The 25280-nt window shown below is 43.7% G+C and overlaps 1 protein-coding gene across 1 annotated transcript in view; it reads left to right on the top strand.

Moving 5' to 3' along the window:
* Positions 1-25280, top strand: part of SDK2 (sidekick cell adhesion molecule 2) — a 990523-nt gene that overhangs the window by 460999 nt on the left and 504244 nt on the right. The window contains exon 5 of the mRNA XM_068126284.2: positions 10865-10998. Coding sequence (XP_067982385.2) covers positions 10865-10998 — 134 coding nt within the window. The remainder of the gene's footprint in view (positions 1-10864; positions 10999-25280) is intronic.

Here is a 25280-nt window from a genome sequence, read left to right as displayed (position 1 = left end):
AGTGCTTTGGCAAAAACAGTATTTTTTGTTTTTTTTGATTAATCAATTAATTGATGAGTTATTTAATTATTAGCGATTAATTAAGTACTGATACATTTCCTTTCTCTTCTGGACATTATCTCAGGCACCTTTTGAGTTAGGAAGCTGATATTTGGACATGCCAATGACCAAGTGATTTGGCTGCAAAGGCTATTTTTTATTTATTGATTGAACAATTAATCAATTAATCGATTAATTATTTAATTATTCAATTAATGACTTTTTTTTTTTTTTAAGTTACATATTCTGATGAAATGGTGGTGGTTTATGTGTTATATTAGCCAATTGATTAATTATTTCATTTTTTATGATTATTATTTATTTATTTTCATTATTAATCATTTATTTATTTTCTTTCTCATCTGGGCAATATCTCAGGCACCTTTTGAGCTCGGAAGCTAATATTTGGCCATGACAGTGACCAAGTGATGTGGCTACAAAGGATATTTTTGATTAATTGATTCATCACTTATGCATGAATGAATGAATGATCGTTTTAAGGCCATTTCCCCCGCTAGAGCGGGGGTTAGCCTTGCGGGCCCCATGACAATCATGGTTCCCTGTTTGAGGCAATGTTTTTATGGCCGGATGCCCTTCCTGACACCAACCCTTGGTCGCCTCTTACGATGCGCAGGGATACGGTGTACCTATTCTAAACCGGGGTATACACCGGGATCATTCATCCCAGCAAGCTGGTACTCAATTTGCCGACCTCGGAAGGATGACAGGCTGAGTCAACCCCCCTGGCGTTAATTCAGCGATCGATCGGGATTCGAACCCAGGATCCGAGGATCCCAAGCCGGCACCCTAACCGCTAAGCCAACACCAGGCCAACACCCACAACTTAATTGATTCATTATTTTTTGATTAATCAATTAATTATTTAGTTTTTTTTTATTAATGCCTCATTTTAATTAAATTTCTAAAAGATACATCTTCGGATGAGGTACTAGTGGTGTAGTTATGCTATTAGCCAATTGATTAAGAAAATATTTCATGATAATCTTTTCTTGATTTTAATTATGCAATTAATCAATGAATTATTGTACACCTCTACCTCCCAATGCAGTCTCTATGAACTGCACGGCGGTATTGCCGGGCGCCAGAGGCGAGTGAAGCTAGAAGGACTGGCCAGAGGCGCCCCGGCAATGCCGTGCTGGAGGATATTTAATTATTTGGCATGGGGGCGGTGTACTTTGAATGTATCCGTACTTGTTTGTGGTCTGTTTTGTATACCTTGTGCCATTATCCAGAGTTAGAGAAGGGTTTTCCCAGTCTGACTATAACAATTGGCTGTCCTTTGGATTGTGAAAAAGGTCCAATGAAATGAAGATGGGGGCAAATAAAGAACAGTTTCTCCTGATGACCATTCTCTTTCCACTCGGTTAAGTCCTTCTAGCTTTACTCGTTTTCACATTTCGTCTCTCATGTGGCTGCAGTAGACATTTAGAATAAGTGTTTCTGGCCTTCATTTGCCACAGCAGAGGCATCAGGGAGTTAAAAGTGTGCACGAATTATTACCTCCGCTTCAGTTTTCAAGCTTTTAGGAATTCACAGCGTGCCTCTGTTTACGATGAGCTGTTCATACAAAATGCTTGGCATGGCATCTTCCTGAAATTCTTCCAAACCTTGCACTTGAAGTGTTGATGAAAAAGGTGAAAATTGGCAATTACATGACAGTAAAGGGATATGAAAAGGTGATAAATTGAAGATATTGGCATGATGACATACACACGATACACGCATCCTCGTTTCATAAGTCTTCGTCACAAAACTAACAAAGAAAGGATGTTGTAAATGATATTCATTCTAAAATAAAAACTTAAGAGCAAACCTTAAAATCGTTGTTTACCGACAGTAAGAACCTTATTAACTTCTGCGCAATTGATAGGTTTCCTGACTGCTCCGATCATCGGATGGGCTCCATTCTTCATCCAGGTGTTGACCCTTTCAGCCAAGAACCTCTCTAAATGGTTACTCTCTAAACCTCTACAAATGGGTTAAAACCCACGACCATGGCTCTACATCAGTAGATCCACAGCCTTAGGTGTATCCAGTCATTGATCACACACACACACACATACACACACACACACGCACGCACGCACGCACGCACACACACACACACACACACACACGTGGATATTTTGAGACCTAATTTTGAGACCTGCGTTCCACCTTTTGAGACCACCATATGGAGATATCAACAACACACACATTATCTGAGAACGTCTATGTGTGGACAGAGAGAAAAATATAGTTTTCAGTTGAATAATAAGTCTGACAGGATGGTGCATAGGTTGTGGAACTTAACTTTGAGGTGTCTGGTCTGCATTTGATTCAAGACCTGACGATAAACTGTCGGAAGGGTGCTTCACAGGAAGAACATTGCATCATAAAGTGTGCCATCCCTCGGATGGACATTAAGCTCAGCGTTCCATCAACTAGCATTTGCTGGTGGACCACAAAGGTCCTGCCATTTTATGAAGAGTGTGTGAGTTATCGCCGGTAACTTTAGCAAATTACAAATTCCTGCCAAAGTCATGTTCATTCAAATGTCAGGTGTGGCCAGCTGGTTCATGAAAGCCATGCATGGGCCAACACACATTTTATGACTGGGAATATATGGAAATAAGTGGGGTTATTAAAGCCAGTACTGTAGTTGTATCACTTGATGTACTAAATGGTATCTTCTTCTTATTATAATAGAGCAAAGGTATTATATGGTTCGCTATGTATGTTTATATGCTGATGGAGCTGATTTATTGATTTGTAATACTCAGTTCCAGAAAGAGGATAATAAGCTTGTTACAAACACGTCAGGTGGGTCGACGACAACCGTTGACTACCTGATGGTGCGTAGACGAGATAGGGGGCACCTTCAGGACACAAAGGTGATCCCGGGGGAGGAGGCTGTTTCACAGCACCACTTGGTTGTCTGCGACATAAGGGTGAAAGGTGCGAGGAGAGCTCGGCGGGTGAAGTACCAACCGAGAATGAAGGTGTGGAGGTTGAAAGAGGTGACAGTAAGGGAGGCATTAAAAGAGAGGCTGAGTAGTATGGTAGAGGATGATGTGGTTGAGCTTGAAAGTGGTTGGATGTCAATGACAGATAGTCTGTTGGGAGCCGTTGGTGTGGTATGTGGATGGACAAAAGGACCACCGAGGCACTCGGAAACATGGTGGTGGGATGATGAAGTTGGAAAGAGGATTGACGAGAAGAGGAAGAAGTTCAAGGAGTGGCAGAAGGCGAAGGGTACGGGAGCAGAAAAAGCAGAGCATGAAAGTTATAAGGCAGCCAAGAAGGCTGCAAATAAAGAGGTAGAAAAGGCGCAGGAGGCATGTAGGAAAATGTTCGGAGAACGCTTGGTTTCAGAAGAGGGTCAGAGAGCGGTATTCAGGATTGCAAAGCACATAGCGAAAGAGAGGTGTGATGTGATGGGGTGAGTTGCTTCAAGGATGAAGTGGGACAAATCGTTGTGGACCCAGATGGAATTAAAGGAAGATGGAAAAGATATATGGAAATGCTGTTGAATACAGAGAATGAATGGGATGGCAACATAGAGAGTAACCCAGTTTTAGGACCGGCAGAGAAGATAACTGAGAAGGAAGTTGAGGAAGCGATAAAAGCAATGAAGGGTAGAAAAGCGGGAGGGCCGACGGGAGTTGTGGGAGATATGTTGAAGGCAGCAGGAAGTTGGGGTGTGAAGAGAATGACATAATAACATAATAACAGACAGAGATCTGTAATCTGGTGGTGAAAGAAGGCCGCATTCCAGTGGATTGGGAACTGAGTACCCTCGTCCCTCTATACAAGGGGAAAGGTGACCCTCTGGGGAGTGGCTCGTACCGAGCGATAAAGTTATTGGAGCATGGAATGAAGGTATTGGAAAGGGTGTTGGAGAGGAGGATAAGGAAGAAGGTGAAGATTCAGCAATGTCTGCATATTGCTCAGTCGACCCATAGCTCATGAGAAAAGATTGGAATTTGGAACTCTGCTGAGTTTATGGGAAATGTTAAAGGAAAAAATATCATGTTGGTACCAAAACGATATGAAAATGGGCATAATGTGTAGGAATTGGCAGCAATGCTTCTACTCGACTCCAGAAGCACTATTCATTACTTTGGGCTATATTTTAGAGCATTGGCAACTCTGTCCGAAAAGCCATTAAAATTTTCAGGTTGGAATGCTCTATGTTGCTTATTCAATTGCCCATTGGATCAGGGAGTCTTCACGGTAATCTCTAGTGGCATGACAAATCAGTTTAATCAGATACAGTACTAACTTTATTTGCATGTGATAACCCCACTTGCTTTATTGTCAGCTCTTAAAACAAGTGAATGAAGACTTTGAGCTCTTCTATGATGTGGTGCAGCTCCCACAATCATGTCTACATGTGAATACTTGTTTGTGTATTTTATTTAGTTATTCTTCATTTTTTGGCACTTTTTTATTTATTTTTCTAAGGTGCCTCAACTCTCGTAGCCAAGGTGTGTCTCTTAAGGGAATTCTTTAATCTCCTCTCCCTGTCAAGGCTGGAGTGCCCCCAGGCAGGTTTCTGGACCCAGTCCTTTTCCTGATCTTCATCAATGATCTCTCTGACTCTGGAAAATCCTCTTCATCTACTCTATTTGCTGATGTGTGCACCCTCTGCCGAGACATCCTGCATCCTTCAGACAGGCAGCTAACTGATCCAAGCTAGTTTGACATAAATGTGCTGACTTTTCCACCCATGTAGTTCTTCTTTTTATATCTGAATCTCTGCAGTTCACTCCCTATAGCATTATGGGTGTAGAGAGGGACAATGCCATCATTAGCTTAGAGCAATCTGCAATAATGGTTGTAATTATGGAAGAATTTGTTTTACTGGACAAACTCCAAATGTTTTGTTTTCTTTTGTTAACCCCTTTCAGTTTTCCTGTTCCTGGAAGAGTTTTTTTCCATACTGTCCATAAATCCAATGCAGGACAAGTACATTGACAGTCATTGTTGTACTTTTGTGTGAATTACAAGGACATTAGTAATCGATGGATATATTAATGCACGTTATATGGGATTGGAACCTGGCATCACAGCATCATTATCGACGAGGGAGTGGGGGGTGGAGCTCATATAGTTATAGGAACGAGATACTAAGATTATGATGATGATTTCTGGGAGCGAGACATGGCTAATGAACGTAGAGCAGCAACGAAGGCTGGAAAGGGTGGAAATGCGAATGGTTTGGTGGATGTGTGGAGTATCGTTGAGAGAGAGGAAGACAAATGATGAATTGCAAAAGATGATGGGAATAGAGCCTGTGATTGATGCTGTGAAGAGGAACAGGTTGAGATGGTTTGGTCATGTGTTGAGGAAGGATGAAAGTGACTGGTTGAGAAGAGTGATGGAAATGAATGTAGAAGGAAGTAGAGGACGGGGAAGACCGAGAAAGACTTGGCTAAAGATGGTGGAAGAAGAAATGTGGGCAAGGGGGTTAACAAGGAGAGATGCAGAAAATAGGGCAAAATGGAGAAGATTGTCATGGGGACCGCAAGGCTAATCCCCGCTCTAGCAGGGAAAATGGCCTTAAAATGCCTGTTGTTGTTGTATACTAAGACACCATGAAACCCACACTTTTATATTTCAATATGGGCTGTATATACGAGCTGATGCATGAAACCCTGTAAACCTCAGAAACATACCCATGTCACTCCCCTATAATTACAACCTCTGTGGATATTCATCGCAGAATCCAAATATTGTGGATCTGTTCTTGAGATTCAGGCAAATCATAAGAACCCAAACTTGTATATATTTAAGAATCTTAATGTTCTTTAATTACCTTACATAAATTAACTGTTAAGGTCATAAAGAGTCATTGCATACCACATACTCATGATGACAAAATATAGAACCAACCCTTATAAACCTAACTTATATACCTAACTGTTATGCCTAACTCCTCCCAACATTATTTCTTTATTTTTCCTCTTCCCCAACTCCTCAAATCCCCTGTTACTTTCCCTTTTTCATTTTTCAAAATCCCCTTTTCAATTTTTTTCTTCTTAACCTTCAGCACCCACATCACTCCCTTGCAATACGTACCTAATATATGGATGGTTTCCAAACTGATGTTTAAATATTGTTGCAAACAGCTGTCATATCATATCATATATACAGCATATCTTTCAGGAGCTGCTATGGAGTTTGATTTCGGCCTCATTGGGGAAATCGTTAGCTGCCCAATGTCAGAAAATGAATAACTTTTAAATGACCATTGGTCATGATGTTCTTGCAATCCATTGAGAACTAGAACAGCACTTGGTACAACGCATACCTCTGCCAGGCAGAACGGTTTGTGTTTTGTATCCACTGACAGGCCGAATCTGGATCTGGACCTGAACCAAAATCGAATCGGCTTGTCCTTGTCAACGAATCAACTCATCCACAAGTTTTGTCATAATCCGTGCACAACTTTTTGAGATATCATGTTATAATATATTGTTTTGGCCTTTCTCTCTAACTTTCTCTCTCTCTCTCCCTCTCTCTCTATGGTGAAGAATCACTTCAAAATTAAAAAAATTTTTTAGTATCCGGATCCACATCTTCACCATAATCTAATCAATTTGTCCTTATCACACATCCAACCCATCCACCACATTTTGTCCGAATCCGTCCATAACATTTTGAGATATCCTGCTCACAGACAAACAAACGAGAAGACGTCATGCGGAGCACGATACTTGCAAAATCCGTCCCCCACCCCTAAGAAAAAATATTCCACTGATACAGCAAATTGTCCATTTCATCAAGATTAAAATAGACAATCTTGATCAAAGCTCGGGTCAATAGGAAGAAAAGTGACGATTTTTCAGATGAAAATTGATGATTTTGGAAGTTTGACCTAGAGTTGACCTTTGACCTTTTGACCTCAATAATAGTTAGTTTTCCTATTTAGTGACACAATGTGCAAATGCTGTTCAATTTCCAAGTCAATCAGATGAAAACTGATAGTTTTTCATATGAAAATTGATGATTTTGGAAGCTTGACCTTGAGTTGACCTTTGACCTTTTGACCTCAAAAATAGTATGTTTCCCAATTTATTGACTCAATATGCAAATGCTGTTCAATTGTCAAGTCAATCGGTTGAAAATTGACGGATTTTTAGATGAAAATTGATGATATTTAAAATTTGACCTTGAGTTGACCTTTCACCTTTTGACCTCAAAAATAGTTCATTTCCCATTTTAGTGACTTGATATACAAATGCTATTCAATTTTCAAGTCAATTGGCTTTAAAATGGCGATTTTAGATATTTGACCTCCAGATGACCTTTGACCTCAAAATCAATAGGCTTCTCAATTGGGACGACCTATACAACTTGAAGTTTCGTGATGGTCGGTTTAGAATTGTGACCTGTAGGCCGGTGACAAACAGACAAACAAACAGACAGACAGAACCACAAATGCAACCGACCAATTTACTTGAAAAATCTTCGATTTTGCAAGTAACAAACAAAGAAACAGACGGGGTGAAAACATGTCCACCTTCGGTGGAGGAGGTAACCTCGGTGTAAAGTAAATAAGTACTGTACCTAAGACCTTTCTTAACCATCTTTCATTGGATGGATCCTTGTATCGTGTTTCCATCCACCCGTCCCAACATCTCCCATGCAGCGCAGTCCATCTCTCTCAGAAGAATGAAAGCCCCATGGTGTTCGCTGTTCCGTTGGCTCAGTCTTTCCTTTAACCTCACAATCCCTTCAAAAGGAAAGAAAGAAAGAAAAAAGGATCTCATCCTGTGTAAAGCAAGGCTTGAAAGGCATTCTCTCAGCATTTCCCATTCAAGAGAGGCCATCTTGTCATGCAGTTATTCGGAGCCTTTTGTGGGGGTTGAAAGGGGCATGGTAAAGCGATGTGAATGGACCAAACACGCCAAACTGCCCTGAATCGTGGGATCATGGCATGAAAGCCTGACATGGCTGTTGTTATTCGTTATTCGCTGGATCTACAGCAAAAAAGGAAGCCCTTTGTGACCGCTCTACGGGTGATTATTGCTTCTTCTTTTTTTGGGGGCTTTTCCAAGAAACATTCAACGTTGCGGTTTTGAATCCGGTGCAAAGATCACACAAGAAAGTAATTCGATTTTACCCCTCATATGCTTGTTCCCCCTCTGCCCCCCATCCTGCCGCTGCGCCCTATTGTTTACATCTCGCCTTGCAACAACATCCTGTCTGCAGCAATATTACATCGATGGCCGCTCCGAACACGTTTGCTCTGCCATGGGAAACCCCAGGCCTGATACTAAGATTCTCCAAGCCCCTGCCAAATGATCTACATTTTCTGGTTGTGTCGCATCTTCATCTCTCCGTTTTCAGTTTCATTGGATGCGCAAGTTGGCTTCTCTCCTTCTCTGCATCCCCGGACATCATGCCGAGGAACACTCACATCTGATGTTTCTGTGATGTTGGTACAAACAAAGCAAGCTTAGTTAACAACCAATTCCTGTTATCTTCATTCCAAACATGAATAACTGTGTCGTTATTATTAAGACTAGCAACGGTACCCGCCCTTCGGGCGGGGCTTCAATTGGGAGGCCAAAATGAAAAGGTAAAATATCAGAAATTTAAGGCTTTATTTTATTTTAAACGATTTATATAAACATCCGTTAAATCATATCACACGCAAATCATCAAAATCTAAACAGTATTTGTAGAATTTCATTAAAAGCCACATCACTGTTCACATCGGTAAATATTATTCCATCGTGTTTGGAAAAATTGGAAATTGGAAAAAATTGGAAAAACAATATGGCCTATTTTACTCCAGGGGGTCCCAGGATTACCCACCCGAAATTTCGTTGCGATCGGTTCAGCCGTTTTTGCGGTACCTGGGAACAGACGGACGGACATTTGGTGAATTATAGTAAGATTATTTGTTTATTTAATCATTTATTTTGTTCCCTTTATTTTTACCCCATGATTGCATTGGCTCTCATTTTCTTTTTATCTCTATTTTGTTTTAATTGCAGTTTGCAAAGAGGATTCATATCCCTGTCGGAGTGATACAACAGCAAATTTGATGCAATTTTCCTGGAATTATCAGCTATTTGTAGAAGCAGGATTCAATTATAGCATTGAAAGATTAATTTGGTTAAGTGACAGGTATAATGACTATCTCTAGCAAGAGCGATCTGAGCCGGATACCCCTGACTATCAATAGTACCACTTTCTCAAAGTCCTCCACTGTCAACATCCTGAAGGTCACCATTCAGCGGAAGCTTCGCTCGGCCAGCCACATCACCAGTGGGACGACAACAGAAGGATTCGGCCTGGGCTTTCTGTAGGGAGTCGACCACCTCAAGGTCCCAGCTCACGATGCTGGGTTCCCAAGTTGAAATGCCCTATGCTAAGCGTTGATTTGTCCATTGTTGACTCTATTTAAGAAACGACAATGCTTTGCCTTTTCATCCCAATATAATTCTAACCAATGGACGTAAATCGGATTAATCACGTGATGCAATATCTGATGCCCACAGTGTTTTACAGCATTCAGAGCAGCATGACTGCAAACATCTTCATTTTAACTGCATCAAGAGAAACCTGATGGCACTCAAGGGAACTGCGATTGTGGCTAAATGTTAGCAGAGGCCACAGCAGCAAATAGATCACATTGTCATGAGCCTGGTGTTGGCTTAGCGGTTAGGGTGTCGGCTTGGGATCCTAGGATCTTGGGTTTGAATCCCGGTCGATCGCTGAATTAACACCAGGGGGGTTGACTCAGCCTGTCATCCTTCCGAGGTCGGCAAATTGAGTACCAGTTCACTGGTAATTCCTTGTGTGTCGCAAGAGGCGACTAACAGGGTTGGCGGCAGGAAGGGCATCCGGCCATAAAACATTGCTTCAAAAAGGGGACCACGGTGCCCGATAAAGGCCGACTCCTGCTCTGCGGGGAAAAATGGCCTCCAAAGGTGGTTCTTAATTCTTCCTCTGTCATGTGATAACGAGCACAGTGTGTCAAGGGTGGACCAGCTTGAGTGCTTTTTTCCACTGGCAACGTGACCATATTCTGGTACATTATTCCCAGTTTAAAGTCCAATATCCTATTTTAAGGGATAATATGTCTATTATATCTAAATGCCCTTGTACATCACGTCTGATTACAGTCTCCTCTGTGTCGCTCCTCGACTTCTCACAGCATGCAAGGCATTTAGGTGAAGTGTAAATGACATTTCCTTCCCACTGTGGTCTGGGTCTGCCACATTAGTCTCTGGGTGTGACTAAACTCGGGTTCATAAGCACCATCCTTTATCTTTACAATGAACTTCAATATCGGTGCTTTAAATGCATTGATCAATCATGTGAAGTCATGAAGAGTCTGGCGTAAGTCCTAAGGCCTCTACTGCAAGTCTGAGCAATGAGGTTTTGAGTTCAAATGAGTTCCTAAAACATTTAACAGCTGGTAGCCGACTTCTGATGAGGCTTGCTTGCAGAAATTATGGTTTATTCCTTGACTTTTGACAGGATTTCGTTTCTGATGCTGAATGCCCCCAAGGTCAAAACAGGATTCGACGAGAAATGAAAGTTTTATTTTTCTTCATAAATGCAGGGGAAATGGGGCACCATATTTTTTGTTGTTGTTGTTTTTTTTTGTTGATTTGCTTTTTCTGGCTGGATGGGAAGCCTTCATTGATTGTTTTTTTCCTTTGTCAAAAAAAAGTATTTGATAACATCTGTGAACCACAGGTGAGAGATGCGAGCAGAGTAATGTGAATGTTTTATTTTTATTTTTGCTTCTATCATGTAAACTCCTTTAGTGATTCCATTATTTTATTGCCATCCCTAGTGTGGTCACATTGTCAAATCAGTTGGTGGTGATGATGGTGGGATCTGGTGATGCTGGGACGTACCATGCACAGGTGATGAATGAGAGGAACGGGGAGACGAAGACGGGCCCACCCATCGTTCTCACTGTCAGAGGTTTGACCTTCTCATTATCAATTAATTAACCTGCAAACCTCATGATACTAACTTTATGAGACTGTTTGAGGAAGGTAATTTTACTCTACTCCCATGTTAGAAGGTGCCACTACTTACTATAGACAGCAGTTTTGTTCCCATACCAAGAATCTTTGGGGACATCACAAGTCAGATTGTGTGGGGCCATCACATGTAGACGATAAGAGGAGTCTGAGTCATATAGTGGCATCCCGTGTCAACCATAAGAGATGTCTGAAGCATATAGTGGCATCACACGTAGACCATAAGAGGAGACTAAGGCATATAGTGGCATCGCATGTAGACACTAATCGGAGTCTAAGGCATATAGTGGCATCGCATGTAGACCATAATTGGAGTCTGAGGCATATCATGGCATCCTGTGTAGACCATACAAGGAGTCTGAGGCATATCATGGCATCCTGTGTGGATCATACAAGGAGACTGAGGCATATCATGGCATCCTGTGTAGACCATACGAGGAGTGTGAGGCACATCGTGGCATCCCGTGCAGACCATAAGAGGAGTCTGAGGCATATAGTGGCATCACACGTAGACCATAAGAGAAGACTGAGGCATGTAGTAGCAACGCATGTAGACCATAATCGGAGTCTAAGGCATGTAGTGGCATCGCATGTAGGCCATAATCAGAGTCTAAGGCATATAGTGGCATCGCATGTAGACCATAATTGGAGTCTAAGGCATATAGTGGCATCGAATGTAGACCATAATCAGAGTCTAAGGCATATCATGGCATCCTGTGTAGACCACACAAGGAGTGTGAGGCACATCGTGGCATCCCGTGTAGACCATATAAGGAGGTTTAGGCATATAGTGGCATCCCGTGTAGACCATAAGAGATGTCTGAGGCATATAGTAGCATCACACGTAGACCATAAGAGGAGTCTGAGGCAAATAGTGGCATCACACGTAGACCATAAAAGGAGACGGAGGCATATAGTAGCATCACACGTAGACCATAACGTGGTCTATGTGTGATGATGCAGTGCCCCAATGGTACTCAATTTTTATCACACAGAGAGTGGACACACAGAGAGTGGATTCTCCCATCTCAGCCAAGGAACTCCATAGTTCTGTCAGAATGGTCATTGGCTTATTGGTTACCTCCCCGAATACGGTCCTTCTTGCCCGGTTGCTCAGATTGGTCGGACGGCCAGCTCTAGGAAGAGTCTGGGTAGTTCCATATTCTTTCCACTTCCTAATGATGGAACTCACTGTGCTTTTGGGAAATTTCAACACTCTAGAAACTGTTTTATACCTTTACCCAGATCTATGCCTCCTCACATTTATATATCGGAGTTCTATGGACAATTCCTTCGTTTGGACTTCATGTTAGAGCACTGTCAACTGTGGGACCTTGCATAGAAAGGTGTTTGTTTCTTTCTAAATAATATCCACTCAATTTAATTGGCCACAGGGGTACTCCAATCACATTGCAGAGACATCTCAAGGATGATCAAAGAAAATTGGATGCAACTGAGCTCAATTTGGAGTGTCATAGCAAAGGGGTTGAAACCTTATTGACTCAAGACATTTCAGCTTTTCATTAGGCTTCCAGTGAGGTTCCCACTGGAAGCCTATTGTTCTTGTAAGGATTATGATTATTCTCACACATTTTGTGGAGACGATTCAGAGAAAACCATTATAGCTAGCTCTAAAAAAAACTTTAACTCATTATAGACAACAATGTAACTTCATGAATAACATCATGAATTTTGTTTTTGCAATTTTGACTTACATTGGAAGCCATTGCCTATGACATCATACACCTTCTCCAGAACCCCTGAACGGTTCAACGCAAAATTTTACATATATGATCATTGATCAGTGATCACCTAGCCATGGAGCCTGGTGTTGGCTTAACGGTTAGGGTGCTGGCCCATCGATCGTTGAAGTAACACCAGGAGGGTTGACTCAGCCTGAAATCCTTCCGAGGTGGGAAAATTGAGTACCATTGGGGCACTGCATCAGCGGCACAAATGCACTTCCAGAGAAAGTATGCAACCAGCAGCCACAGGCTGCATACAAAAGCAACAACAACCGAGCCATGCTGATAAAAGTTTGCGGAAAAAAGTCATCGGTCACGTGGTTTGGTGGCCATATTGGATTTAAAAATAAAACTTTTATAAACCCACTTCTCCAAAACCGCTTGTCGATCGATACCAAACTTGAAACACATGTTTACATTCTGATGGGGGAAACTATTTGCAGACTATGACATCATGAGTCATGTGGTTTGGCCACTATCTTGAATATATGCAAAAAATTAAATAACCTTTTCCAGAGTAGCTCTTAACGGATCAATCCAAAATGTCATTCATATGATCAACTACTAATGTGGAAAAAATATTTGTAAACTATGACATCATCAGTCACGTGATATGGTGGCCATCTTGGATTTAAGGAAAACCTTAAAAAAATTTTTATCCAGAACTGCTGAGTGGATCAATACGAAATTTCATATGTATGATCAATTCACTCTCCATAAGGAAAAATGTTTCTGAACTATGACATCATCAGTCATGTGGTATTGTGGCCATCTTGAATTTAAGGAAAAATACTTGAAAATCCATATCTCCAGAACCACTCAACGGATCAATCTGAAACTTCTTACGTGTGATTGATTACACATGATTATTTTTTTTGCAAACTATGGCATCTTCAGTCACTTGGTTTGGTGGCCATCTTGGAGTTAAGGGAAAAAATTGAAAAGCTACATCTCCAGAACCACTTAACCAATCCAACCCAAAATTTACAGATATTATCGACTAACCATGAGGAAAATTTATTTTAAATGATTATGTCATCAATCATGTGGTATAGTGGCCATTTTGCCTGGAAGCCTATCATCACTGCTCGCAGTTCTAGTTTTTAATTATTTTGTGAGCATTTCTAAAGAAAAATTTCCACTTTGACATTATGTGATATTATGTGTAGATCAGTGACAAAAAATATCAATTGAATCAATTTTAAATTCAGGCTGTAACACAACAGAATGTGAAAAAGGCAGGGGGTGTGAATACTTTCTGCAGGCACTGTAGCAGAATATAGATAGTCGATGAATGAATGAATGAATGGTGAGAAGTGAGCCAGTATTTTAAGAGTTTCATCAGAAGGAGGTTATTAACAGAGCATGTGCACCCTGAATAAATGTGGGAGGGGAGAGAGGAGAGCATTGGATACAGAGAGAGCACCAGACCATAAAGGATGCAGTAGAAAACAGAGAATACCGATCTATCTGTGCTGTGGAAGCGATAGGCCAGTGGACTCAGGTTTGACATGGGAGATTCCAATTATTTTGAAGGCCTCGACTTCCAGGATATCAAGCTGAGAAATGTGTGAGGGAAGGATGCCAACCCAGAGTGGAGAGGAGTACTCCAAGCTGTGGATAAAAGCCTTGTACACATTTAAAGTTTCAGGTGTGTCAATAAAGACATTGCATGATGGAGAATGCCCAGTCAGCGACTGGCTTTGGAGGCCAATTTACCAATGTCATTTGCACAATGAACATCATGGCTGATAGTGAGGCCCAAAAGATAGAGTGACTGCATTTCTTCAAGAGGATTGTTAAGGAAGCAGATGGGATTGTTTGCCAGAAGGTCCTTTCACAGAGAGATCATTAGAGTGTGGGATTTGCCAGGACTGAAAGACATATTCTAAGTGTTTGACCATCTAGTAATTCTACCAAGGTTTCCAAGGAGCGAAGAGGCTGCTGCCTGCCTATCGGAACGATGAGGTATGTTTCGGCGGAAGGAAGAGTCATCAGCAAAGAGATTGAGGATTTTCCAGAGAGTCAGGAAGATCCCTTCATGTTTTCATCATCGTTGATGAAGTTTAGGAATAGGATTGGGCCCAAACACTGTCTTGCGGCACTACAACCTTGACTGGGAGAGGAGATGAGGGGATCCCATCAAGAGCCACTCCTTGCATATGCAGCACAGTAAAAACTAAATATTTGGAAAAACGAAATTCAATCCGAACAAGATGATAATGCTGCAGTTGAAGAATTATAATCCGAATGGCAAACGTACATGTTTTAGGTGGATATCAATCCATGACTTGAATAGGAGTTGAAAGAAGGATAATCATCACAATAGACAATTAATTCAAACCTCCAATTAACATTTTGGCTTCTGGTGTGATGTCATATTAAAGACCATGAACCCTTCCAGATAAAGTCTCGCATATCATACATGAAACTAATTTGTACGATGAGTCACGTCGGACCAGGCTCCTTTATCTGCGAGATGATAACATGCTGGTTTCTAATAATATAATCAGGTAAGGGATTCAATTTATTAGCTCTTTTATTCAACAACTGTTGTGTGTGACATCTATTTGAAGAGCAAGTGGCCATTATGTGGCCTACATTTGAGGTAGAATGGGACAAAGCAGGAGTGCGGCAGATGAGTGACCAGTGGTAAAAAGTTGTAAACAATTTCGGACACCAGAGACTTTTATTTGTGTCGGTCACTGTTTTTATATATATATATATATTTGAAGAAGAGACAATTGCTGATCACTCATTGATGAAGATGAGGAATAGGGGTCCGCGCAAAAGTTGGCAGAGTACAGATCGGCTGCATATGCCAACTCAATCAAAATGACGAGACGAGATGCTTAAACATGTTCACCTCAATGCTGATGATGAGTTTGAGGTTCATTGGCATTGATAAGATGGCACTTAAGGTGGAAGAAATAATTGAATGCTGTACTTGTTATCTTGTTTGACTGTGTGTACGACTCATCACTGCACGCTGGTTTGCCCTTCTGCTTTGAGTGTTGCTCTTCAAGCGATTTCACCTTTTTCAGCCACGGTCTCGTGTGAGCACCCGCTGTTAAGACACGAACTCTAACTTTCAAGCTTTCTTAATAAGCGACTGCAGAAACACTTTGCCGAGAGAAAGGAAACAAAGCACGTCAGTCAGTTTTGAGATGGTTGTATTTGATGCACGGGTACCAAGAGTGCATCGCGTTGGTTGTTGCCCTACCATTTGTGCGTCGTTGTTTGTTGTCTCCATATGCGGGTTTCAGTAGGTGGAACGGAGCTGTCCCAAGTCTCAAAGTATCCATCTCCATTCCATGTATGAGTGCATGTGTCTGTGTGTGTTTCTGTCTGTATCTGTGTGCATGTGTCGTTTTTAATTTGTACATTACTTTAATGTGTCATGACACAGCCGTTATTACCTCCGCCACCAAAGGCAAATGAAGGTTATGTTTTGACTCCTGTCTGTCTATTTGTCTGTCCGTTTGTGAACAAAATATCTCAAAAAATTATGGACGGATTCAGACGAAATTTGGTAGAGATGTAGCGTATGTGAAAAGGACGAAATGATTAGATTTTGGTGAAGATCCGGATTCGGATCCGGATACTATAATTTTTTAAGTGATTCTTCACCATTGGGAGATACTATCATGGTTTAAAATATTGGCACCCTTGCACTTTTAAAAAATAATGCACCATTTTTTCCAGAACATTGTTGAAATTAAAAAATATTCTGGAATCCACATATGTATTTCGTTGGTTTGCAGTGGAACCAAACAAAAAAAGCTGAAAAAATTACTAAATCTTAGCTTATTCCACACAGACATCCTAGAATGGCCTGGACAATATTATTGGCACCCTTTAGAAGTTGTTCGAAATAATTGGATTTCAAGCAGGTGATTCTCCTTTACTTTGGAATTGAACTCACATGTGGTGAGTTGCAGGTCCCTGCAATATAAAAATCACTTATTCAACCAGTTTTAGTTGAGAAAAGGAGTCATTCTGCTGTTTTGTGTCACTGTGTACCACATTGAGCATGGAGAAAAGAAAGAAAACCCCAGAGAATTGTCTGAGGAGATTAGACACAAGATTGTAGCCAAGCATGGACAATCTCAAGACTACAAGTCCATCTCCAGAGACCTTTGTATTCCTGTGTCCACCGTACGCATGTTATCAGGATGTTTCAGGCCCATGGCACTGAAGCCAACCTCGTGGACGTGGACGCTAGGGAAAACTTGATCCAAGATTGCAGCGAAGGATTGTTTGAATGGTGGAGAAAGCACCTCAATCAACTGCCAAACAGATTCAAGCTGACCTTCAGACCCAAGGTTTGACAGTTTCAACTCACACCACCCGTCACCAACTCAATGAAAGGTAGGAGACCCAGGAGGACCCCACTGCTGAGAAAGCATGACTGGAGTTTGCCAAAACACACCTGAACAAGCCAAAATCCTTCTGGGAGAATGTTCTGTGGACAGATGAGACCAAATTAGAGCTTTTTGGTAAAGTACATCATCTCTATGTTTACAGAAAACAAAACTAAACCTTCAAAGAAAAGAACACATTCCCTACAGTTAAACATGGAGGAGGTTCAGTGATATTTTGGGGTTGCTGTGCTGCCTCTGGCACTGGGTGTCTTGAATGTGTTCATGGAATCATGAAATCAGGAGATTACGAAGGCATTTTGGAGCGTAATGTTCAACCCAGTGTCAGAAAGCTGGGATTCCATCGAAGGTCATGGGTCTTGCAGCAGGACAATGACCCCAACCACGCTTCAAAAAGCACCCTGGAATGGTTCAAGACAAAACACTGGACTGTTCTGAAGTGGCCAGCAATGAGTCTAGATCTAAATCCCATTAAACACCTGTGGGGAGATCTGAAAAAGCAGTTGGGAGAAGGCGCCTTTCAAATCTGGGAAAACCGGAGCAGTTTGCACAAGAAGAGTGGGACAAATTACCAGTAGAGAGGTGTAGGAAGCTCATTCATGGTTATAGGAAGTGCTTGACTGCAGTTATTTTGTCCAAAGGCCGTGCTACCAAATATCAAGCCCGGGTGTCAATAATTTTGTCAATGCCATTTCTTTTTATTTTCTGATTTAAAAGGATATGTTAAGTTCTGAATCAAAAAGAAAGGTTCTGTAATATTAACATTGAAATAAAGAATTGTGGAGACCAAATACTTTTGTCGATTTCAACTTGTATTTCGAGAAAATTGTAAGTTATTTGAAAAAGTGCAAGGGTGCCAATATTTTTGGCCATGATACATCGCAGGGCCAAAACCGATACATAGCAGGATAGCTTAAAAATTGTGGACGGATTTGGACGAAACTTGGTGGACCGGTTGGGTGTCTGACAAGGACCATTCGATTCGGTTTTGGTGAAGACATGAATATGGATTCGGATATGACAATTATTTAATTTTTTAAGTGAATCTTCACCATTGGGAGATAGGGCCAAAACGATACATAGCTAGATATCTCAAAAAGTTATGGATGGATTTGGATGAAACTTGTTGGGCAGGTTGTGTGTGGTACAAGGAAGAATCGATTCAATTTTGGTGAAGATCCGGATGCGGATCCAGCTCGTTTAATTTTTTTGTTATTCTTCACCATTGGGTGACATGGCCAACCAGGCAGAGGTATGCTCTCTACTGAGTGCCGTCTAGTTGTTTTTTTGTTTTTTTTGTATACAGAATCGAGGCTCGTGAAAGAGCTAGCATTTATCACACAAATAAATCAAACAGACAAACAAACAAAGTGTATAAAAAGGGGAGCGGTAGACAAGATGGGGAGAGAAGGGGAAGCACATAAACACATCATTTGAGAGCAGGGACATCGGGAATGTGTGGGAGGGAGAGGGATTGGGGGGAGTCGGCGTGGGAAGGGGGGGGGGGGGGGGTGTTCGAAGTATAAACACAAGGACACCAAGGACTTCCAGGAAAGAAGTTGGTATTTCTAAAAAGTGGATTTGGGGTGAAATTAGCGGTGATAGTTGTTTAATATGTGATGATAATTGTGAGGAACAGCTACAGTTTTTCAGAAACATGTGATTGTGTGCGTTCATCTGTTAGTATATGACAGTGTTTATCTGTGTTTATGTATGTGGTATGTGCTTATGCAACAAATAATATTTATTTGTTGATAATGGAGAAAATTGTGTTAATTTGACTTGAAAAAGTTTGATTTCCTAGCTCTGCTGTATTTTTGATGTGACTAAGCAGTTGTTACACTACTTTGGTGACGTAATCGCGCAGCGATTCGTTGCTATTTGAACTTCAAGTCATCAAAATATGTTTTTTTGAACATGAACCCCCCCCACTTCTCCCTTTAATCCTCAAATACAGAACACGACCTTTTCAATGACAGACAAGCAGAAGTAAAACTTCTGGCAGATAAATACAAAACATGTTTTCAGATTGTTGAACACTACGTCAGGTTAATAACATGTTTTTCAAAAGGTAACTCTCACTAATTGGAGATGGCAGAATCACAAATGACTGCTCACCGAAAATGCCGTGATAAGTTGACTCTGAAATCAAGTTAATGACTTTGGGGTAGATGCTCCAATGGGTAATTCGTAGAGTGATGAGTTTGTTGGTGAGTTTGTTTTGGAGGCATTGACATGTGATGCGGAATCTAAGCCCTTACACGAGCCTCAATCTTGTATACAAAAAAAAATAAAAAATAATAATATTCAAGTTACAACTTTTTGTATGAATTTTCCAAATCTCTTGGAAAATTAATGTATGAGTTGGATTTCCATTTTTATTTACCGTATATATATATATTGTTGCGAATATGGAATTTGGCCTCCATATCCGCTTGTAAATATTCCCCTATTTTCTCCAATACTCCCCAACTTTCCCCAATCCCCCATTCCCTAGTCCCATTGCATGTAAATAACAATCAGTAGAGCCGACCTTCCCCTTATTCCCCCATTAAATGTCGTGCCCAGGTCCACCGCACCACACGTAGACAACTTTCGGACATCTTCCTAGTTATTCTTAGTCTATGTCAGTTAAGGCCTCGTTTCCATTAATTATGACTCTTCGTTGCACCAGAATGTGATTATATGGCACCAGTAGTGAGTTTAGGACCTTCCCATACCTCCTCCCATCTTCTTCCCCAAACAACAACAATAACAACAACTACAACAACAATTACAACAACAACAGAGGAGATGGCGGCGGAGCGGGGGAGGATGCGTCCTCACACCGGCTCGATTAGCTCCAGACCATGCGCTCCACGGGGTTACCCCGAAGGGGCTGGCTGTCAGCTCCTCGTCAGGGGCGGAGCCAGTAACCCCCCCCGCACGCACCCAATGAGAAGCAACGTGCCGATTCCACGAGGCGGAGCTAACGAGCCGAGGGCGTGTCACTCCCCGCCGGATACGCAGCCGCTTGCCGGACGTGACGTCAGATGCGCCCCCAGCTTGAGACGACAAGACGCCACCTCGAGCGCTGAGAGACCTCCTGCATCTTTTGGGCCGCGCCATCCTGTCCCTGAGCACAAGGTGCACCTTGTGCTGGCCATCGAATACCCGCTTTCCTAGCCATCAATCCCCGTGTGAGTCAGTTTTTGTCCTGTTTCTCTGTGGTCTGTCGGGAATAATATAAGGTTGTGTCTAAGTGCCTGTCTTCCTATGATGTACCTCTTGTAGTTGTAATCTAACCTTCCGCCTTAATATAACCTCCTCCGGAGGTCTTGAGAACTGAACCCCTGGTGTCGTATTGTGTCATTATAACCCAGCCGGGTGTCTTCTTTTTCTTATTGAGCCAGCGTAGCGCGACTTCGTCAACGTCGAGTATAGTCGGGTAATTTGTGCGGACACGACGGCCATTCCGCTCGGCCCACCTTAACATCAAAGTCGTGTCTGTAACAATTGGTAGTCAGGAGATGGGATTCGAACCTGGGACTAAATTTATTTAGCCCAAATTTTGGAACACCAATTGTACTATTAGAGTAACAATTGGTGTCGAGGAGTTGGATTCGGACCCGGGACTAAATTAGTTAGGCCCAAATTTTGGGAGGGAAAATCGATTCGGAGCGCGTACTGCGCTCGACGAAATTATAACGGGAAAAAAAAAATTGGATTTGTTTTACGAAACTCGAATTTTGAAAATCGCGCTATGGCGGATCAAGACAGCTGGGGTCCGGTAGGGGAGAGTGAGGTAGGGTCGATCCAGGACCAAAATGAGGGACAGGAGGAGAGCGAAGCAGTGAGGGCGGCAGGTTCGCAAAATAGCGCCGTCACGCACGAAGAAGCGGGCGCGCAAAATGGCGCCTCGCTGATCACCGCGCCGGCAACCGTGGCAGCGCCCCCGATGGATTTGAACTCGTTTTGGATACAAATGAAGGCCCTTATGGCCCAGAATAATGAAGAAATGGCAAACAGAATGGGGAATCGGATGGATGCTCAGGGTGAGCGATTGGGAAACCAAATTGAAGAAATAACGAACCGAATGAGGGCTCGGAGTGAGCGATTGGAGGGCCAACTGGGGGTAATGAGGGACGAAGCGAGGGGTACCGGAGAGGGGTTAGACAACGGGATAAAGGAGGTGAAAAATGGGTTAATGGGGGTAGAAAATAGAATGGCTGCCCAGGAGAATCAGATAGAGGGAGTGAAAAATGGGGTAGAGGGAGAGGAGATTAGAAGAGGTGTGAGTGAGGAGGTCGGAGGAGTGCGCGAGGAGGTGAGGCACTGTAAGGAGCACATGGAGAAGGAGGTGAGAAAGGGGACTGTAAAGTTACAAGGGGGCATAGAGGACCTGACGCAGGAGGTGGAGCAGCTGACGGTGGGACAGACGGAGTTAGTGGAGCAGGTTCAAAGGAACACTGCGGTATTAGGAGGGTTGAAAGCGACACGGAAAGAAGTGGAAGAGGGGGTGAGCGAAATTAAGAAGCGACGGAGAGGGGATAACAAAGAGATAAAAGAGGAGATAAAAGAATTGGTCCAAAGTCTGTGTTTGGATCGTGATGATGTGCTCATTAACCGGATGAGGGATTCGCAGGTGATGGAGGAGAAGCGAAGAGGAAGAGGACCCGGTGTAAGTGGTGACCAATATGGTCGTGCGTATGATGCGCCAGGGGATTTAAGAAGCTTGGGGGTCGAGATAGACCCGGGTGTCCGTGAGAGGCCGTTGGTGAAGTGTGCGACAGGTCTGGTGTGCGAAAGAGGAGGTGTGCGAGAAAGTCCGACTCTGGGGTGTGTGAGGAAAAAGTGCGTGCCAAGGAGTGAGTGTGCTGGCGAGAGTGAGTCGGTCGTAGCGCGTGTGCGAGGGAGCACATGGAAGCGCGGTGTGGTGAGTGTTACAGAGGGTGTAACGCAAGAGTGTGCGCGAGGAAGGTGTGTGACGGACAGGTGCATGGGGAAAGAGTGCGCTGTCAAAGGCAAGGAAGAATGCACACCTGTGGTGAGTGTTACAGAGGGTGTGACGGGAGAGTGTGCGCGAGGAAGGTGTGTGACGGACAGGTGCATGAGGAAAGAGTGCGCTGTCAAGAGTAAGGGTGAGTGCGCTGTCAAGAATGGAGGTGAAAGTAGTGGGAGTGACATGGAGCGTGAGTTAGTTGTGACAGGTGAACGAGGATGTACACCTGGGATGGAAGGATGCACACCTGGAATGGTAGAGCGTGAGTGGGAATGCACGCTGGAATTGGTAGTGAGGCACGTGGTTGGGTGTGCGAATGAGGGCACACCTGTGATTGTCACAGAGGAGGTGACCGAGAAAGGGGCGCGAAGAGGTGTATTGGTGAGGTGTGCTACCAACGAATGTGTGCCAAAGTGTTCGGTGGTCAGGTGTGTGACCAAGGCTGTGAGTGGAATGGGTGTACCTGGGTGTGTAAGGAAAGGTACGAGGAGCATGGGCACGGCTGGATGTGTGAGCAAGGAACGGGCTGCGGGATGTAAGCATGCAGGTGAAGCATCGACGTTACACGGGTTAGAGGTTAGAGCGACTTTTAGCCGAAGCAGGCCCTCGGTGCGTGCCGGGCCTCGCTTTGAACGGCCGCGTCCAGGCTCCACTAGGCGGAGCTGGCAGCCCGATAGAAAGGGTCGTCATGGCGACCACTTTTTGGTGAGACGTGCCGGCAGGTCGAGATCGGGACATTGGATGGCTCCACGCCGAGAAGGTGCGTGGGATCTCGGGCCGGGTAAACCTCCTTCCCTGCACCGAGCGCCGGACGCATCCAGCCGCTGGCACAAAACAACCAGCATCCATTGTTTGGCTTTACGAAGCCGGGCTTTGGACAGGAATTGGCGCACCGAGAGGTATTAGTGAGTCGACTGGGTGATGAGGTTAGTGTTTTGGACCCAAAAATAAGAGAAAAACAAAATTTGATGATTGGCAAGGGATTGGCAGTAGTGATTGGCAGATGATGGGTAGTGATTGGCAAATTTTTGATTTGTTGAAATTTGACGTGCAAAATTGATAGTGAGAGACCCCCGATGTGGTGGGATGGCAAATCCACCATCCTTCCCATGTGGGGCAAAGGAGCAATAGTTTATGGGGTGTATGGCAGTGAAAACTAGCCCGGGTGGGTTAGGTTATATTGATAGGGCCCTAGAAGATGACAGTAGGTAACGTTAAGTTTAGTTAGTGACTGATACCTGTAGTGGGGACGCAGGTAGTTTAGTATGGATGATAATGACGAGGGAGCGCAATAGTTTAAAGGGACGACTGGGAAGCGCAAGTTTCAGAAGGGAGTAGTTAGCTGAGATGATGCCGTGTTTGTGAGAATTGAACAGGTGTGATTGCACAGGTGTGCAACTGGACAGGTGTGTGGAGCAGTGTATGAGTAGTGAGTGTTGTGGATCAGCGCGAATGCGCTTGGGGAGAGAAGGGTGCAGGTGGCACCAGGTGTGAGAGCACAGGTGTGCAAGTACAGGTGTGTGGAGAGAGTTGGAGTAAGTGGTACGGAGTGGTGTGCATGGTGCGAAGGTGTGGATGGGGGAAGAGTGGACCCCTTTCACGAGTACCCGGGGCGGGTAGTGTAAGTGTTAGGTAGAGGGTGCAGGTAAATTGTGGTTGGATATTGGCATTTGTGGTGCGGTTGCAGAATGGTGTTGTGAATGGGTGCATTAGTGTTGTGGAAATGGCTGGGCGTGTAGCCTGTTAGTGTGTGTAGTTGGTTGGGCACTCCACCACTGTGAGGATGTCGGCCAGGTGAGGCCGCAGGTGGGCTCTGGGAGCCGGTAGTTGTGAGTGGGTGCCTGAGGATCCCGGGTGTGGATCGGGCAGCCCAGTGCCAGAGAGGGCACGGAGTGGGGAGAGCGCCAGAGGGCCTTCCCCAGGTAGATAGGTTAGGGTAAGGAGCAGGTAAGCTCGGAGGCAACTGCAGTGGTGGAGGGGTGCAGGTGGGTAGACCCACTGGGAGAGGTACACGCCACAGCCCAGAAATTGTGCGAGGGCACCGGGAGATGAATCGGGGGAGTGAGACCCCAAATTGAAAAGCACCACAGTTTGGCCAATGGGAATTGGTTTTTAGAACCCATAGTGTAAGAGGGCCAATGGGTTGGCCGGAGAAAGACCCCGGGTAGTGTAAAGTTGTTAAAGTCATTTAGGAAATAGTTAGGATTGAAGAACCTGTCGCACCATACGCAGCCACTTGCCTGTGGTGATGATGATGACTCCACACCTGTGTTTTCTTTGTTTGTGTTGCAGAAATGAGAATTGCTGTTGGATTTGTGAGACGCATCACGACGTGGATGAGACATTGGGGTGATTCCATCTCTCCCTCCCTAGGAGGGACTGATGATGAATTGGTGATGGCAAATTTTGATGTTGAGTTGGAGATGGCAAATTTTGATGAGAGTTGAAAATGGCAAATTTGATTGGTTAGGAGGGAGAGAAGACGAATTTGGTATATGGGAGGAACGGGGAAGACAGTAGGGATGTTTGTTGATTTGTAAAGTAGATGTTTATGGGTAGTGTTGTGTTGTGTGGATACAGTAAGGGGTAAGGGAGGGGCCATGTAGGTTACCTGGTGGGGGGGGGGGGCGTACGATAGGAACGTACCTGTCTCACCTGGTTCCCATGTGCCCCCAGTGTGCATCACCTTACATTGCGTGCACTTTTGCGCCCTTACCACCTTACTCACTTGTTTCTTCTTTTGTCTCCCACCTCCGAGGATCTGGCTTTGGGGTAGAGAGAGAGGAGAGAGAGGTGCTGGCTGCGCAGTTGTGGGCCTGCACTTTCGCTGTTTGCTGCCGGGATCGATACACCATATGGACCGCAATGTTGTGGCCACCCACAATGGACCGCAGTTCGTTTGCGGCCAAGCACCACCCGGGGATGGACCTATGGGTCAACGTGGCACCTATGCCATACAGGTGAACCACTTTTAGTTACCACCAAGTGCACCACAAGAAGAGCAAGAGACACCTGCAGGGTTAGGGGTTGTCGAATTTATTTTTATACCAATGAACAATGGTGACTGCACCGGATGGTGCTGACTGTGTGGTGGGGTGGTGCTTTTGATGCT

The sequence above is a fragment of the Myxine glutinosa genome, chromosome 10, assembly GCF_964187855.1.
Source record: "Myxine glutinosa chromosome 10, kmMyxGlut1.1, whole genome shotgun sequence".
Classification (NCBI taxonomy): Eukaryota; Metazoa; Chordata; class Myxini; order Myxiniformes; family Myxinidae; genus Myxine; species Myxine glutinosa.
Note: the sequence above shows the minus strand (reverse complement) of the source record. Positions and strands in the feature narration are given on the sequence as shown.